Source organism: Rhinatrema bivittatum, chromosome 2, assembly GCF_901001135.1.
Source record: "Rhinatrema bivittatum chromosome 2, aRhiBiv1.1, whole genome shotgun sequence".
Lineage (NCBI taxonomy): Eukaryota > Metazoa > Chordata > Amphibia > Gymnophiona > Rhinatrematidae > Rhinatrema > Rhinatrema bivittatum.
The window spans coordinates 34,628,422-34,645,089 of record NC_042616.1 but is presented as its reverse complement, the minus strand read 5'-3'; the positions used below and the strand labels follow the sequence as shown (position 1 = coordinate 34,645,089).

General features: G+C 47.2%; 1 protein-coding gene across 1 annotated transcript in view; it reads left to right on the top strand.

Moving 5' to 3' along the window:
- Positions 1–16,668, top strand: part of LOC115083786 (gastrula zinc finger protein XlCGF57.1-like) — a 48,444-nt gene that overhangs the window by 15,124 nt on the left and 16,652 nt on the right. The window contains exon 2 of the mRNA XM_029587803.1: positions 11,352–11,478. Coding sequence (XP_029443663.1) covers positions 11,352–11,478 — 127 coding nt within the window. The remainder of the gene's footprint in view (positions 1–11,351; positions 11,479–16,668) is intronic.

Below are 16,668 nucleotides of genomic sequence, written 5' to 3'. Positions count from 1 at the left end.
CTGGGGAAAGATATGAAAGTGTTCCCAGACTTAGCTGCATCAACACAGCAGAGGCGGAAATCCTTTCTGGGCTTTCGCCAAGAGGTTATTGCTTTGGGGTATTCTTTTGTTTTGCGATTTCCCTGTAAATGTTTAATTTCAAAGCAAGATGAAGTTTTTATTTTCTTTATACCCGACCATTTAAAAAATTTTTTAGAACAACGGAAATTAACAACTTCGTCCTCAGTGTCTGAAAACGAGTAAAAGAGTATCCAGGTTTCTGTATTAGCCCTATTTTTGTTTTTAAGAAAGCTTAATGTAATAATCTCCATAAATTTTCCAATATCCCGCATTTCTCTCAAGATTGTTTTGAAAAGATAATAGTTTAGAGAGACAATGAGTTCACTTTTTTTTTGTATGCTATAATTTCCTGTAGCTACTAACCATGATTTTTGGTGTTTCTGTAAATCATCTTATTTGTGAATTATTAGAAAAATTGATAAAGAATTAAAAAAAAACAAAAAACTTGTGTTGGATTTTTTTTACCGCTGCATAACCTTTCTTTGTGGTTACTGACCTTGAAAATGGTGTTTCTGATGGCAATATGTTCTGTCTGTCAATTTCTGAGCTTCAGGCCTTCTCTTGTTGGGAGCTGTTCCTTCGGGTTACTCCAGGAGCGATACAGCTGCCTAATGTTCCTTCTTTCTTGCCTAATGTGGTCTCAGATTTTCTCTTGAATCAGTCTATAACCTTGCTGTCTCTAGGTAATGAAAGAGATGCAGAGGAATATCACCTGTTGCATCCCTTGGATATCAAGAGATATGTTGTGAGGTATCTGGAGGTTTCTAAATCTTTCCAAAAGATGGATCACCTGTTTGTCTTTCATGCTGGAGGTAAATAGCGTGCGTTGGCTTTGCAGGCTACAATAGCTCGCTGGATTAAGGAAGTAGTCACGGCCACATATGTGGCCGCTGAAAAAACTGTTGCCTACTCAGCTTAGGGCTCATTCCACTAGGGCTCAGGCAGTATCATGGGTGGAGGTTAGATTATCTTCCATCGGCATTTGCCGAGCTGCAATGTGATCCTCCTTACACACCTTTTCCAGATATTATTGTTTGGAGAGAGAGGGAATTGCATAGAGAGAGGAATATCGAGTAAGAAAAGGGAAGTGATTATCCCCTTGTACAGGTCCTTGGTGAGGCCTCACCTGGAGTACTGTGTTCAGTTCTGGAGACCGTATCTACAAAGAGACAAGGACAAGATGGAAGCGGTACAGAGAAGGGCGACCAGGAAGGTGGAGGGTCTTCATCGGATGACATACGAGGAGAGATTGAAGAATCTAAATATGTACTCCCTGGAGGAAAGGAGGAGCAGGGGTGATATGATTCAGACTTTCAGATACTTGAAAAACTTTAATGATCCAAAGACAACGACAAACCTTTTCCGTCAGAAAAAAATCATGGTCACGAGCTGAGGCTCCAGTTAGGAAGACTAAGAACCAATGTCAGGAAGAATTTCTTCACAGAAAGGGTGGTGGATGCCTGGAATGCCCTTCCGGTGAAGTCTAAAACTGTGAACGACTTCAAAGGGGCGTGGGATAAACACTGTGGATCCATCAAGTCTAGAGGGCGTGAATAAAGTGGAGGCATTCGAACACTGCACGGAGCGGCAGTAGTCACAGCGGCATTCAAACACTGCACGGAGCGGCAGTAGCCACAGAGGCATTCACGGAGCGGGATGCCAGTGGCCAGTGGTTGGTGTTCCACCTTCACGGAGCGGAAGGATGGAGGGCTGCTATTTCCAAAAAATAAATAAATAAAACAAAACAAAAAAATAAAAACAGGGGTGGGTAAGAGTATGGGGCAAGGGGGTGGCCTGCTTGTTGCAGCGGTTGCTACCCCCAATTGAGCTGGATGTCACTTGGATGCAGATACAGAGCTGCTCTCTAGATTGGGTGGAAGGGGATTAGGGCTGGAGGGTACTGGAAGCCAATAGTAACAGGTGGGAGAGAGAAAAAGGGAAAAAAAATGGATAAAGTGCGTAGCTTGCTGGGCAGACTTGATGGGCCGTTTGGTCTTCTTCTGCCATCATTTCTATGTTTCTATGGATGTGCAGGCCTGGGGAGGCTGCAGCTTTTGCGCATGTGGTTTTCACTGGGCCGCAGGCAGCTTCCCATCCTATTCGAGAGCAGCTTGGGTACATCCCACAGATCCTGAATCCATCTGCGTAGATGCTAGGAAATGAAAAATTACTACTTACTTGATCATTTCCTTTTCCTTAATGTAGACAGATGGATTCAGCTTTCTGCCCTTGGCTGCCAAATGATTGTGTTATGGTCCTCCTATGTGGCTACGTGTTCCAGGGGATTACTGGTAAGAGTTCATCCAGTCCCTAGATTAGTGTTCATACATTCTTTGCCTAAGTTCAGTGTTTCCTGTTGGTTGAGCACAGAAATGGTTATCTGTTATTAATCAAGTTCTTGCTAGTCTATCACAGTTGGCTTTTGAAGAGAATACTGGCAGGCTGATATCATAGTATATATACTTCTGCAGTGACTTCAGCTTTGCTATATCTGAATCTGCTGGTAGAGGTGCATAACCCACTGGTCCAGAATCCATCTGTCAATATTAAGGAAAAGAAATTAACAGGCAAGTAACAATTTCTCTTTACTAAAGGCTCAGGAAGCATAGACCTCTTGAGCCTATACAAGAGTCTGGAAATGCTTTGAGAATTGGTGTGAGCAATTTGGCACCAGAGCAAAGAAGGCAGATGTACCAATAATTTTGCAATTTCTACAAGCGGGTCTATTTATTTTTATTTATTTATTTTTAATTTTTATATACCGATGTTCCTGTATAGAATACATATCACACCGGTTTACAAGGAACCGAACAGTCGCCTCCAGGGCGGAATACATTAAAACAGTCGCCTCCAGGGCGGAATACATTAAAACAGTCGCCTCCAGGGCGGAATACATTAAAACAGTCGCCTCCGGGGCGGAATACATTAACATAGGTGGAACAGGAAAACTTTTAAGGAACATTCATAAACTCGATTAAATGTGACTGGGTACCAAACTCGGAAACATATGTACAGAGGTAAGTACATCGTCTATCGCTTCATCAGGTTTTAGCTCTCAGGGAAAGCTTCGGTGAATAGCCAAGTCTTTAGCTTCTTTTTGAATGTCAGAAGGCACGGTTCTTGGCGGAGGTCTGGTGGGAGCAGGTTCCAAAGAGGGGGACCTGCAGTGGACAGAGCTCGTTTCCTCAGTGAGGTTTTCGCCGGCTGGGTGTTAAGCATGTTCTGGGATGCACTTCTGATAGGTCTCTTGGAAATGTGTTGCTGTAGTTGGAAGGATAGGTTGAGGGGGGAGATGTTGTGAAGAGCCTTGTGAATAATCATGAGGGATTTAAATTGTATCCTAAATTTTATCGGCAGCCAGTGAAGATTTTGGAGGATATGGGTGATGTGATCCCATTTTTTGGTGTTCGTGAGGATTCTAGCCGTTGCATTCTGGACCATCTGAAGTGGTTTGATGGTGCTGGCGGGCAGGCCCAGGAGGAGTGAGTTGCAATAGTCCAGTTTAGGGAGGATGATAGATTGAAGTACCAAGTGGAAGTCTCGGAAGTGTAGAAGAGGTTTTAATTTTTTTAAGACTTGCAATTTGAAGAAGCAGTCTTGGTAGTATTATTTATGAACTTGGTGAAGTTGAGTTGGTTGTCTAGAAGCACACCAAGATCTCTTACTTGCAGCGTATGGTCGATTGATGTGATGGAGAGTTGGGCGGAACTAGTGGGTTTGAGCAGAGAGCAATTGTCTGGAGCTATTATGAGGATTTCGGTTTTGCTAGTATTTAGCACGAGGTTGAGGCTTGTTAGCATGTTTTTGATTGCCGAAAGGCAGCTGTTCCAGTAAGACCATGTTTTATGGAGGGATTCCACTATCGGGATGAGGATCTGAATGTCATCCGCGTAAAGGAAGTGTGTTAGCTTGAGGTTAGATAGTAGATGGCAGAGTGGGAGGAGATAAATATTGAATAGTGTAGGTGAAAGGGATGATCCTTGGGGTACCCCCAGCTTTGATCTGATAGGGAGTGATTCTTTGTTGTTAATCCTAACCTTGTATTGCCTGTTTTCAAGGAAAGATTTGAACCAGTTGAGCGCTGAGCCCGTTATACCAATATCTGCTAGACGCTGAAGGGTCTAGAGAGAAGCTTAGCAGTAAATTCATAGAAGATGCAGGAAGCAGCAATTGTCTCTTTCGGAGGCCATGTCAAGGGGATCCCTTTAGTCACCCACAGACATAAACCGTTTTGGAAAGGAGCGAATCAAGTACACCCTCCTAGGAGAAGCCAAGTACTAAGGGCACTGATGCAAGCACCCTTTGAGCCAATCAAGCAGGCATCGGTGAAGGACCTCACACTTAAAACGTTTTTTCTGGTGGCGATCTGTTCAGCTAAAAGAATCTTGTAGTTACAAGCCCTATCATTCTCCAGAGAAAAAAATGTCACTGTCAGACTGGTTCCCTCATTCTTACCCAAAGTGGTATCATGATTCCATCTCAGTGAGGCAGTGGTACTGCCAGGGTTTAAGGAAGAAGGGAGTTGAGAAGACTAGAAAGTTCCTTCTTAGGTATCTCGAGATTACCAATCACTTCAGAAGACTAGATTGTGCTTTTCGCAGGGCAATGTAAAGGCGCAGCAGCATCAAAGACCTCTGTTGCAAAGTGGATTAAGGAAGCAATAGCTTCAGCCTACACACTCAAAGGGAAGAGAGTGCCAGAAGGTCTCAAAGCACACTCGACTAGGGCCCGAGCAGCGTCATGGGAAGAATTATTTATTTATTTATTTATTTATTTGTGGGGGGGTTTTATATACCGATCATCGTTTGGAACATCTGATCGGTTTACAGTGAAACATCAAATTCAGCAACAGGCTTTACATTTAACTTAGCGTATAACAGTCAGGGAGAAGGTAGTGGAAACAACGATAGAGGTGTATACAGTTATGTTACTCTGAGTGAACGGAAGATACATCATTATATCACTCTGCGATAGCAGTAATTTGGGAAATTGATCAAAAGGGAAAAAAATAAATATTCTAAAGTTTATACAGATATTTACATTTGCCATAAGGACTAAAAGGGTAATCAATTCTTAGACATATATCTTTACTCAGGGGTGTGGACATAAAGTTAAAAAAGGGTGAAGGTGAGATATAAGCTAGGGAATGGAGAGAGAGAGTGAGGGAAATAGCATGGCAGAAAGAAGGAAGTGGTGGGCGGTGAGCAGGGTGGAGTCTGGGGCAGTCTCGTCACTGGACATATGCAAAGCAGCTACTTGGTCCTTGCTGTATTCGTTCCAAAGCATTATAGATTAAATTTACAGGAGCAGAAGGATGCAGCGTTTTCCAGAGAGTAATGCAAGCAGCTCTGAGGAACTCCTGCCTGGGATAATTACTGTTCAGGTACAACCTCAGAGGTCTGGATTGGACTGCAGGATGTTAAGGAAGGTGAAATTGGATCTTACCTGCTAATTTCCTTTCCTTTAGTCTTGACAGACAAGAGAAGAAAATTATTTTTTGTTGGCTTCATTTCATGGAAGTAGGCGGGGACAAAAAAGGTCACGGAAAGAAATGCCCCGATGCAGGGGGATAAGCAAAGGGAATACTTCCTAAACTGTAAGAACCCGAGGAAAGGGAAAATTGATATTAAGGCTCAAGACTTTTTATTTAGGTTTTCTTTAGTTCATTTATGGCCGGACCTTAAATACATTTGAAGAGAATGTTTCCCTGTACGTACCCGGATCAGTCCAGACAGCTGAGTTTTGCCTCCCATCCAGCAGATGGAGAAAGAGAAAGTTTGACTGACTCTGCCACTTAACCCAAGGTGCCACCTGCAGTCTGCCAGTATTTTTTGTCTCCAGCAGATGGTGGAGGTGCAAAATCCTGCAGTCTGAGATTTAAAAAAAAAAAAAAAGAACAAGGAAAGGGACAGATGACTCCTCCTTCAGCTAGCCTCCCAGGGAGTAGCGAGGTCCTGGTAGGACCGTCCCCCCTGCTATTGGAGGCAGGGGAGCTGTTGGCCAGGAGATCCTTTGACAGCCACCAGAGCCTTGCCACCACTCAGGGTGACACCAGGGGTTCTGGTTCACTTGCCCTGTGAGGATTCACGTGAGCCCAAGTTGTTAAAGTTTTTAAAGTTATGAAGGAAAATAAAAAAAGACACTATTTTGTTTATCGGCACGGCTCTGCTTTCCCTGTGTGACGGCAGCTCTCCAATCACCCCTTCCCCAGCGGGCAATATTTGTTTCTTTCTTACTTTGGGACCACGATCGTTTTCCCGGCCGCCATGATGCAGCGTGGGTCGGTGTGCAGGACACGCGCATGAGGTTGTCGCACAATGGTGTGTGTGCTTGCTGCCTCCCTGGAGGGGAGGGTTCGTCGAACTCAAGAAAGCCGCGTGAGCCTGGGAAGCTCTCTGCTTCGCGGCAGCTCCCGAAGGACCTGTCCCGCTGAGCGCTGGAACAGATGCCATTTTGTCCTTATTCAGGACTGGTGGGGGGGGGGGGAATTTCCCGCTTCCGTGACTGCCGCAACATGGGGCCTCTGGCAGGGGCCGGGCGGCTCATGTGGGGTCGGAGTGCCTGAGGAGCTCTCTGATTCTTCCTCCTCCTTTTCCTTTGCATTGGACTTCATGTGTTTCATGTAGAAGGTCTTCAAAGTTGGCAAGTCAGCCAAGCAGCAGTGGGGCAAGCCTGCAAAAAGGGCAGGAGCACCTGCCAAGCGCGGGGTCCTGAAACAGCGATGGATGAGGTCTCCTCTGCTCGCGCCGATGGCGGACACCTCGGAGGGTTCAAGACTGGATGATCTGCAGGAGCAGGACGCGCCGGGGTTGGATCCTGGGCTGAGTCCTCAAGATCTGGACCGCGATTCCTCTCAGGTGTCTGCAGCCGAGGGAGATGATCCCAAGGTGGTCCGTCTGTTCCACAGGGAGGAGCTAAGCCCGCTAATTTCAGCAGTCTTGGTGGAACTTAGTATTGAAAATCCTCCTGAGAGCACGGAGCTGAGCACGGTGGATCCAGTTATGGTGGGGCTCCCAGGTCCTACCAGGGCGTTTCCCTTCCATCAGACCATGACTGCCTTGCTTTTCCGGGAATGGGATACCCTGGACACCGGGCTGAAGGTCACGCGGGCCATGGACAAATTGTACCTGCTTCCGGAGAAGCACTGGACCTCCTGAGGGATACCTAAGGTGGATGCTGCTGTGTCGGCGGTCACTAAGACCATTCTGGTCACTGGCACGACGGCACTCAAGGATCTTCAGGAAATAAAGTTGGAGAGTCACCTTAAAATTTTTTTTGAAGTGTCAGCGCTGGGTGTCCGAGCTGTGATGTGTAGCAGTTTTATGTTGAGAGCGGGCACCTGCTGGGTTCAGCAGCTGCAGATGGACAGGTCTTTGTCACCCGCAGAGGCTGGTCAGGCCAAACAGCTGGAAGTTCTTGTGGCCTATAGCGCGGATGCTCTTTATGACCTTCTACATACATCTTCCAGGACCATGGTAGCAGTGGTGTCAGCTTGCAGACTCTTCTGGTTGAGGAATTGGGCAGCGGATATTTCCTCCAAGATGCAGCTTGGTTCACTGCCTTTTAAGGGAAGGCTGCTTTTCGGAAAGGACTTGGAAGACATGATTAAGTCCCTCGGAGAGAACAAAGTGCATAAACTGCCAGAGGACAAACCGAAGGCTTGAAATGCCTTTCCTTCACCCTCGTTTTCGTGGAAATCAGCGATTCAGGTCCTCTGCACGGCAAGGTGCTGGAAGGCAGCAGTCGTGGAACCAGTCCTTTCATGTTCGCTGATCTGGACGAGATGGCTCTTCCCAGGGGCAAGGCGGAGTTAAGTCACAATGAGGCGAGGCCGGTTCACTCCTCGGTGCCCGCAATAGGGGGTAGGTTGACTCTGTTCTACGAGGAGTGGGTCAAGATCATGTTGGACCAGTGGGTCTTAAGTGTTGTAGAAAAAGGCTACGCTTTAGAATTTGCTCGACATCTCAAAGATCAGTTTCTGGTTTCCCCATGTTCTTACGAGCAGAAGATTCTGGCAATTCAGAACACTGTCCTCCGCCTCTGTGAGATGGGAGCCATCGTGCCGGTGCCTCCAGCAGAGTGAAGACGGGGTCGCTACTCCATCTATTTCATGGTACCAAAAAAAGGAAGGTACTTTCCGTCCCATTCTGGATTTGAAGAAGGTGAACAGGTCTCTGAGAATTCCCCGCTTCCGTATGGAGACTCTGCGGTCCGTCATTGCGTCAGTCCACAGTGGGGGGAGTATCTTGCCTCTTTGGACCTGGCGGAAGCATATCTGCACATAGGGATGCGATGGGATCACCAGAGATTTGAGGTTCATGGTTCTGGGAGAGCATTACCAGTTTTGCACTCTGCCTTTCGGATTGGCGTCAGCTCCCAGGACCTTTACCAAGGTCATGGTCGTGGTGACGGCAGCTCTCCGCAAGGAGGGGGTCCTGGTCCACCCCTACTTGGTCGACTGGCTGATTCAAGCGTAGTCAGAGTCCTCGTGTCAAGCAGCGGTGGATAGATTTCTCCAGCACTTGGCGTTAGGATGGATTGTCAATCTGGCCAAGAGTCACTTGGTTCCGTCCCAGTGGTTGGAGTTCCTGGGGGCACAGTTCGACAAGAGCATGCTAAAGGTTTTACTTACCGAGGAAAGGATTGTCAAGTTGGAAGCTCAGGTTCAGACGCAGTTAGGCAAATTGTTGCCCCAAGTATGGGACTACTTGCAGGTGCTCAGATCTATGGCATCCACCTTGTACTTGGTACCATGGGCGTTTCCTCATATGAGGCCTCTACAATCTGACTTACTATCCTGTTGGGATCCAATGTCCGAGCTTTTTCATCTGCCTCTCCTCCTCCCGGACTCGGCAAGATCCAGTCTGCGGTGGTGGCTTCAGCCAGACACGTTGCGAAGGGGAGTGGACTTGGATGTCACGTCTTGGACACTTGTTACCACGGATGCCAACCTCTCCGATTGGGGAGCGGTGTGTCAGGAGAGATTCGTGCAGGGCCGGTGGTCTCCAGAGGAGGCCTCATGGTCGATCAACCGGTTGGAAACCAGAGCAGTGCGGCTGGCTCTCCAAGCCCTCCTACCCCTGGTCAGGGGAAAATCAGTGAGAGTGTTGTTGGACAGTGCAACCACGGTGGCATACATCAATCGGCAAGGTGGAACAAAGAGCCATGCAGGAGCCCAGGAGTTGTTCGCCTGGGCCAAGCTCAATCTGGAGAGATTGGCAGCATCTGCATCGCAGTCGTCATTTATGGCCGAACCTTAAATACATTTCAAGAAAATGTTTAACTGTCCTTCTGATTAAGGAATAGAGGGAAGCAAGAAAATGCAACCACGGGAAGAAGGATGATCTGCTGCCCTACTTAACTGGAAGGAACACACTCAGCTTGGGCAATAGACTACTGATGCCTCCTCCGGCAGAGCCGTATTATATGGTGAGGTGGTGTAAAGGCAAGGAGTTGGTCATCTGCCCCCATCTGCTAGTAAGGGGGGAAAATCCCATTGGCCTGGACTTGTCTGTCAGGACTAAAGGAAAGGAAAATTTAGCAGGTAAGATGCAATTTCATCAGAAGGATCTGGGGAATCCAAACACCAGATTTTGCTAGAAGACAGGCCAAGATCCAGCCCCAGGAACCTGAGGCACCAGCATCTCAGAGATTGCCAGAAGGGCAGATCAGGGGCCAGAAGTTCATGAGCAAGAAGGTGAAGGACCCAGTCCTTTCATGGAGACAAAAGGCAGAGAAACGACCCCTCACTGTCAGCAGGCTCCATCCACTTACCACCGTGACAATCAAGGGGTCCCTGCAGGAATAGAACCAGTAGGTTCTGTTGGGTTGTAGTGGTCATCCACAGGGGCTATGCCCCGGAACTGGGGAACCAGTACCCCAAATTTCCAGAGTATCGCCCTGCTCAACCCCAACAAAGAAGGTGGCTATAGAAGCAACTCAGACAAAACTGCAGGTTTTGCAAATGGTAACCATGGTACCAATCCAGGAGCGATGCACAGGGACACTCTTGTTATACTTTATGGTACCCAAAACGGATGGATCATTCCATTCAGTTCTGGACCTCAAAGAGGTCAACAAGTGCCTCCGAGACCTGCACTTTTGAATGGAGACTCTTTGCTTGGAAATCAGGTCAGTTAGGAAAGGGGAAATCCCATCCTCACTACACCTAACCAAAGCCTATTTCCACATCCCTATAAGGGAACCCTCCCCAAACTCCTGCACTTTTGCATTTTGGGCAAACATTTTCAATTCCGGGCAATCCCTTTTGGCATTGTGACCTTGCCAAGGTCCTTCATCAAACTGATGCTAGTAGAAGTGGTGGCAGTGTGCAAACAGGGTGTTTTGGTTCACCCTTACTTGGACAATTGGCTCATTGATGCTAAGTCCCCACTGGAAAATGAAAAGGCCGTAACAGCGGTAGTACGCTTATTGGAATATTTAGGATGAGTGATGAACCATGCAAAAAGCAATCTGTTCCCCACGCAGTCACTGGAATTCCTGGGAGCAAGGCTCAACACAGGAGCGGGACACAAGAAGGTAGGGAAATTAATTGCTCACACAATAGAGATCGAGGTGCAGTTGGCACCCAGAGCCTGGGACTACCTGCGCTTGCTTGGTCCGATGACAGCATCCATAGACCTGATCCCCTGGGCCAGGGCGCATAGGCACCCTCTCTGTCTTATCATGGAGCCCTTTACTGTATCTAATACAGGTTAAAGAAACTGGTGCTGGGGATTCTCACGAGTCTACCTGCTCACACATCATATGTCTTTTAATTACTAAGTTTAACTATTAAAAAAGAAAAAGGGAGAACTTCATAATGACAGGTATTAAACACTGCAATCCTGCCCCCTCTATACAAACACTGCTGCAGATTTCTAACCTGGGACACTGCAGAGTCAGCCCTGAGTTTAATAGGAACTCGAGTAGACCTGGAGCATGGAAAAGGCATTTTAGGACTATCCTCATTGTAAGGAGAGAGATCAGGAGTCACTCAAAGTAAAATTTAGTATCCCAGGTTCTATGTGAAACTGGTTCCTGGTTGCTGTAGTCCTGCTCTGGGCCTGTGTGTTTTGTGACTGAATTATTTACATCCAAAAAACTCTTCCCCCACCCTGCTGAGTCCCAGCACTGGGAGGTCTCCTGAAATATAATCCTGCTCTGGGACTGTGTGTGAGGGGACTGTGAATTTTGTACTCCCAGAAATGTCTCCTCCCAGTGCTGGGACTCAGCAGGGCAGGGGGTCTCCTGATGCAGAAGGTGCTGAGTGTTTCTGCTTTGTGTTTCAGGACCCAGTAACCTTTGAGGACATCGCTGTCTATTTCTCCCATGAGGAGTGGGAGGGTTTAGAAGAATGGCAGAAGGAGCTTTACAAGGATGTGATGAAGGAGAATTATCAGACCCTCAGATCACTGGGTAAGGATGGACTTTTATTTGTGAGTGAAGTTGGGTCTTCTGTTCCCTGAGTCGCTAGGGATGCAGGGGGGGGGGGGGGGGGCAGGGAGTCAGGATCATTGCTCAGGGGTGACACCTAGTGGCTGGATTCAGTATCCATGATTGCAGGGTTCTAAAAAGAGCTCTGGTGTCTGCACCACCCCCTCCAGCCCAGTTCCGTCCCTGCAATGAGCAGACTCATGTTTTAGGAGGGGTATAACATGGGGAGAGAAATTCCAAGGTATTTGGGAATTAAGGCTCACGATGCCAGTCCCAACCTTTGTTCTGATTGAACTGGAAGTACAAAGTTTAGGAAAAATATCCCAGGTCACAAAAACTAAAGAAAGGGAAGAGGTGGGGGTTGGAGAACAAATGAGGGAGGGGAGGTGGGAGAGGAGTGTAACAGGATAGAAAGGGAAAGTATTTCTTAGTAATTGAGAAAGAGGAAATAAAGGGATGAGTTTGTGTTGTAGACAATGGAAAGACAGACAGACATATACCTGATATTGGGAGAATAATCTGAGACATTGATCTGTGTCTGTTTCTGTTCTGGAGGAAACTGGACCCTCTGTGGGCTGTGATCCCTTTTATTAGACTGGCATAAGAATCATCCACAGATGAAGTTGGTCTGTGAGTGTTTGAAACTCCACAGGTTCTTTATCCCAGGACAAGCAGGATGGTAGTCCTCACATAAGGGTGACATCATTGTATGGAGCCCTATCACGGAAAACTTTCTGTCAAAGTTTCTAGAAACTTTTGACTGGCACACGGAGCCTACTGAGCATGCCCAGCATGCTATGATCCCTGAAGCCACACGGGTCTCCCTTCAGTCTCTTTTTTTCCGCGCTGCTTTTAGCCTCGCGTTGAAGGAGCTCTGTGAAATTTTCACAACTTTTTCCTCACGGAAATTCAAACAAAATTTGACAAAAGGTCATCGATAAATTCCCTAAAAGGGGTCTTCCATCGGTGCCAGTTGGTAAGTGCTGTTCCGGCGCATAATTTCAGACGGTTCGTTTTTACCTAATACGGGACCCGTATTTCATCGACCGTTTGCGGCCTAAAAAAAAAAATTTATAATGGCCATGGGTTTTAAAAAATGCCCCAAATGCCCCTGGACAATGTCCATTACCGATCCGCAAGACATCTGCGTCCTATGCCTAGGACCAACTCATGGTGTTCGCGCCTGTTCCACCTGCGCGCAGATGACACCGAAAGGCAGGCGGGCTCGCCTAGATAAGATGGCGGACTTATTCAAAAAATTAACCCCATCGACTTCACTTCAATCGTCACCGAGATTATCTTCCATTGAAAAACATTGAGTAAAAAAGAAGTCCAGTGACCGTCCGTCCCCGATGCCTTCTGGGGTATCGATTGCTTCTTCCTCCGCTACAGCCAAGGATCATCTAGAGAAGAAGCGTCATCCACAAGAGACGGACCCCATTCCGGAAGGAAGCAGTATCGCATCGGCATCGTTGGCCATCGATCCGATCGTGAAGCAGGCCCAAAGTACATGAGCCACCAGGCCCCTCTGTACCTGAGGCATCGAGGCGCTCCCCACCGGGCTCGGTGCCGGGAACTGAACCTCCACGTTCCAATGTGGAGAAGCCAGTAGCGCCCATCATATCATCCCCTGTGACAGAGAATTCGCTCCCAGTATCCAGGGAAGAGCTGAACACCCTCGTATGACAATCGGTCATCGAGGCAATGAAAGACCTTCAGCTACCATCGATTCCGGTTCCCACGCCATCGACGTCTGAGGCATCGATATTCGCTCCTCTAATGAATAAACTCTATTCACTGATCGCTGCGCTTCCTATGCAACCATTACCGACACCATCGACAGAAATCCCGTTAACTCCGCTAATTCCATCGGATTCCTCTGAGGAAGGTGAACCTCGTCCGGGTCCATCAGGTATTCACAGATCGTCCCGACCGGAAAATCCATCGATGCCTTTACCAGGTCCATTGGGGGACACCGGTCATCGATTCCCGCCGATGCCGGCCAGATTACCATCGATGCTAAAGCATCACCCAGTAAAGTCATCGACGATTCCATCACTGCCACATCGTCCATTTATATCACACATACCTCCTCAAGAATTCCATGCGGAACATCAATTCCACCCATGGGAAGGTGGGGATACTGACACGGACTCTGATGATGTCCTCTCAGAACCTTCTCCACAGGAAGAAAGAAGAAAATCTCCACCAGAAGATCTTTCTTTTTCTAATTTTATTAAAGAAATGTCTGAAACAATTCCATTTGAACTTGTTACTGAAGAAGACACCAGGCATAAAACTCTAGAAGTCCTCCAATTCGTTGATGCCCCAAAGGAAGTCATGGCAGTACCTGTACATGAGGTACTTTTAGACTTACAACATCGCCTTTGGGAACAGCCATGCACAGTACCATCTGTAAACCGATGTACAGATGCTACATACCTGGTTCAACATGCACCTGGTTTTCAGAAACCACAATTACCACATCAGTTGGTGGTAGTGGAATCAGCACAAAAGAAGGTCAGGAAATCTTCCATCCATTCCATGACACCTCCAGGAAAGGAACAAAAATTTCTAGATGTCCTAGGCCGAAAAATATTTCAGGGATCAATGTTAGTGTCAAGAATTGCTAATTACCAACTCTACATGACACAATACCACAGGAACTTATGGAAACAAGTTCAAGACATCACAGATAACATCCCACAGCCACATAAAGAACAACTCAATGCTCTCATTCAGAAAGGCCTTGAATCAGGAAATCATGAGGTACATGCAGCATATGATGTATTTGAAACTTCTGCACGTATAGCTGCTACGGGAATCAATGCCAGAAGATGGGCTTGGATGAAAGCGTCTGATCTCCGGTCAGAGGTTCAAGAAAAACTAGCTGACCTACCATGCACTGGAGATAATCTCTTCAGTGACAAGGTTCAAGAAGCTGTCCTACAGCTCAAGGACCATCATGAAACACTCAGGCAGCTGTCAAAAATTCCATCTGATCAATCCTCGTCAGCAAGAAAGCTCGTTCAAAGGGATATTAGAAAGCCTTTCTACAGACCCCATAGATATTATCCATCATCCTCTATGGTGCGTTCTTCCAGGCCATCTCAACATGGACATCCTCGTAAGTCCAAACAACCTAAACCTCAGAAGGCCCCACAAGCTGGACCCGCATCAGGTTTTTGAAACATTCTCAGAGAACAGCAGTCACTCCAACAATCCCAGACCAGACTTGCCTGTCGGAGGATGGCTCCATTATTTCCAACACCATTGGAGACTTATAACCACAGACCAGTGCGTATTATCTATCGTGAGCCGAGGGTATCGTCTCAACTTTCAAACAATACCTCGCTGTTTCCCACCAATTCCACTGTGGTCACCAACCAATCTCACATCTCAACTAAAGCTAGAACTCTCTGCCCTGTTGACCTCCAGGGCCATAGAACCAGTTCCCCGGACTCAACGAGGAAAAGGGTTCTACTCCCGCTAATTCCAAAGAATACAGGCGGTCTCCGCCCCATCTTCGCAATCTCAACAAATTTTCTTCAAAAAGAAAAGTTCAGAATGGTCTCCCTCTGAACCATTCTTCCTCTGTTACAGCAAGGAGATTGGCTCTGTTCTCTGGATCTTCAAGATACCTACGCTCACGTCCCCATTTCCCCACAATATCAAAAATACCTCCGATTCGTAGTGGGACAAAAGCATTTCCAATACAGAGTTCTACCATTCGGACTCGCTTCAGCTCCTCGAGTATTCACAAAATGCCTAGCACTAGCTGCCGCACTTCTCAGACAAAACAACATACATGTTTTTCCCTATCTGGACGATTGGCTAATCAGAAGCCCATCCCAGCAAGGAGCTCTCATTGCTTTAAGCAGCACCATGACTCTGTTACGTTCCCTGGAATTCCTAATCAATTATCAGAAATCCCACATGAATCCGTCTCAGCTCCTCACCTTCAACGGAGCAGACCTCGACACCACAGTTGCAAAAACCTTTCTTCCGAGCGACCGTGCACAAAACTTTACGAAACTTGCAAACTCTCTAATCAGATGCAAGGTAGCCTCTGCCCATCAATTTCTTCACTACTGGGCCACATGGCATCTACAGTCCACGTTACCCCTATGGCGAAATTAGCCATGAGAAGGACTCAATGGACTTTGAAATCTCAGTGGATCTAAGCTCACCCACCAGTTACGTCTTTCCCTACACTGGTGGACAAACCAACCTGTCTTACAGACTGGTCTACCTTTCCAGCAACCGGCTCCTCAAGTCACGTTGACCACGGATGCATGCAACTTGGGATGGGGAGCTCACGTCAACAACCTTCAAACACAAGGTACGTGGACTCCGCTCGAAAAAGTGTCAAATCAACTTTCTGGAACTTCGAGCAATACCTTATGCTCTTTATGCCTTCAAAGACTGTCTCTCACACAAGGCTGTGCTGATACAAACAGACAACACAGTAGCAATGTGGTACATCAACAAACAGGGAGGCACAGGCTCCTATCTCCTGTGTCAAGAAACAGTACAGATCTGGGCCTGGGCCCTGACACATTCCATGAATCTCAGAGCCACTTACCTAGCAGGCATGCAAAATGTCCTAGTGGACAGTCTCAGCCGACCTTTCCATCCCACGAATGGTCTCTGGATCCCTGTGTAGCAGGCAAAATCTTTCGACGCTGGGGTCAACCGACCATAGACCTCTTTGCGTCCACACTGAACCACAAAGTAGAAAGGTTCTGCTCCCTCCACAGCCGGCGTCAAACGTTCATCAGGGACGTCTTTGCTCGCCCCTGGAACAAAGGCCTTCTGTATGCGTATCCTCCGATACCCCTCAAGGCCAAAACTCTCGTGAAGCTACAACAGGACAAAGGGTCAATGATCCTCATAGCCCCGTATTGGCCTCGACAAGTATGGTTCCCCATGCTACTAGATCTCGCGATCAAAGAACCAATTCACTTGGGCACAGCGCCCACTCTCGTTACTCAGAACCAAGACAGGTTACGCCATCCGAACCTACAAACCCTTGCCTTGACGGCTTGGATGTTAAAGGCTTGATCCTACAACTGCTTAGTCTTTCAACTCAAGTCTCTCAAGTTCTCGTAGCTTCACAAAAGCCTTTCACACGTAAATCTTACCATTTCAAGTGGACTAGATTTACCAAGT